Source organism: Formica exsecta, unplaced genomic scaffold (assembly GCF_003651465.1).
Source record: "Formica exsecta isolate Colony F162 unplaced genomic scaffold, ASM365146v1 scaffold47, whole genome shotgun sequence".
NCBI lineage: Eukaryota > Metazoa > Arthropoda > Insecta > Hymenoptera > Formicidae > Formica > Formica exsecta.
The window spans coordinates 2,091,091-2,092,896 of record NW_021851936.1 but is presented as its reverse complement, the minus strand read 5'-3'; the positions used below and the strand labels follow the sequence as shown (position 1 = coordinate 2,092,896).

At 29.5% G+C, this 1,806-nt stretch overlaps 1 protein-coding gene across 1 annotated transcript in view; it reads left to right on the top strand.

Annotated features, from left to right (window-relative positions):
* The window catches only part of LOC115241139, a 5,511-nt gene that overhangs the window by 1,821 nt on the left and 1,884 nt on the right, over nucleotides 1-1,806 (top strand). Inside the window, exons 2-4 of the mRNA XM_029816699.1 lie at nucleotides 601-894; nucleotides 978-1,422; nucleotides 1,554-1,687. Coding sequence (XP_029672559.1) covers nucleotides 601-894; nucleotides 978-1,422; nucleotides 1,554-1,687 — 873 coding nt within the window. The remainder of the gene's footprint in view (nucleotides 1-600; nucleotides 895-977; nucleotides 1,423-1,553; nucleotides 1,688-1,806) is intronic.

The following is a 1,806-nucleotide window of genomic DNA, read 5'->3' as shown; positions in this document are numbered from 1 at the left end:
GTTATTAATTAATTTGATGAATTAATTAACTTGACGAATTAATTTTATAAATTTCTATAATTATACGATTTTATGTGGGTTTGCAATTTTCTGCGCGAAGCGAGATCCATCCCACATTACGCTGTGCTTCGGACGCGAAACGAGGTTTATAATTATATGATTTCATGTGAGTTTGCAACTTTCTATGCAAAGCGAAATCCGTTGCACACTGTCCTGTGCTTCGGATATGAAACGAGGTTTATAATTACTCTTTATCTTCGTTATCGTATTATAATCGTAAATATTAGTAGTAATAATTATTATAATATATTAGTAATAGAGTATAATAATAATACGAGCTACGTGTCTGCAAAATTTCATCAAAATCGGGACTGGATCGGAAACAAAAATATTACCGTGAAAAGTTTAATTATAAATTAAAAAATTGAAGATTATATACTGCATAATTTTAGCATTGAAACAAAAAGATTTATATTTTAACCAATTCTGTACATTATGCAATTAAAATAACTTATTCCTTTAAAAATTTATTACTAATGCAATGGCACTGTTTAGTGTAATTTTCAAAAATTTATTAAAACATTTTTGTTTTAATTTCAGGTGGCCTATTGCGAGAAAACATTATGACAAGCTATCTAAAAATGATAAGGAGTCTCAAGAGAACGAACAGAAAGATAAAAAACTTTTAAGCTTTATGGAAACAGGCATTAATTGTGTGAGACAATTGAATTTCGTGTTTCATATAATAAATAAACGTTATGAGATCGGTGACGATATTTCAATAGATTTTCCTTTATGTGAAAATTTAACGCAAATAATGTATGAGCCTGAAAATGGTGTAAAAATTTATTTCCATATTGATGAGATTAAATACTTGCTTACTCAATCATCACAGTAAGATTTAATATAAATTAAAATGCTATATTAATCTCATAGACTAACGTACCTATTGCACAGTTAAAATGCAAATTTTTCAGAAAAGCTGATTGCGATCTGGCGGAAAGATATCGCAATATAAAACTGTTACACTATCTGAGGGAACATTTGTTGACGAAGGAATGGAACAGATTTTGCGAACAACCTCACAAACAGCAGTTTTTGGAACGGTCTGCTACTATTGCGGCACAATGGTTTCAACCTCAAAAAGATGTATCTTACTCGTGCGTAAAAGCGTCACTCGATAATATTGCATTAGGAGTACTGAGTTATCTTAGAGAAAAACATCCCGACCATCCGATATTGTCGACGTCCGCTGAAAATTTTTCCTATTGGAAGAATAATAATATCGAAGATAATTATCATTGGGACGAAATAGAAGGAACACAGATTATAAATATACTCGAAGAATATATATTTGGCAAATTAAACTTTCGAGTACCAAAATCGAAAAACGCAAAAGTGGAATACAAATGTATAGATAATGTAAGTAGTATAAATTATAATACATTGTAAAAATATAATAGCCGAATTATGCTGTGATCATGTGATATGTTTATTATTTCTCAAAAATATTTTCTCTCTAATTAATTTCTATATTGTAATTTTTGGTACAGGTTTTAGAAAATAAAATTGGTGAAGAAATAATTTTATTTATAATATATCACGGTGTGGCCAGAAGACTTGGTTTACGTTGTGATATAGCAAAAATATATTCGGCATCTCTTTCAATAGTTTGGCAATCAAGATGGTAAGAATAATATTAAATTTAAAATTATTTGAACATTTCGGTATTTGTATTTTTATCATACATACACTCGCACACATACACACACACACACACACACACACACACACACACACATATAT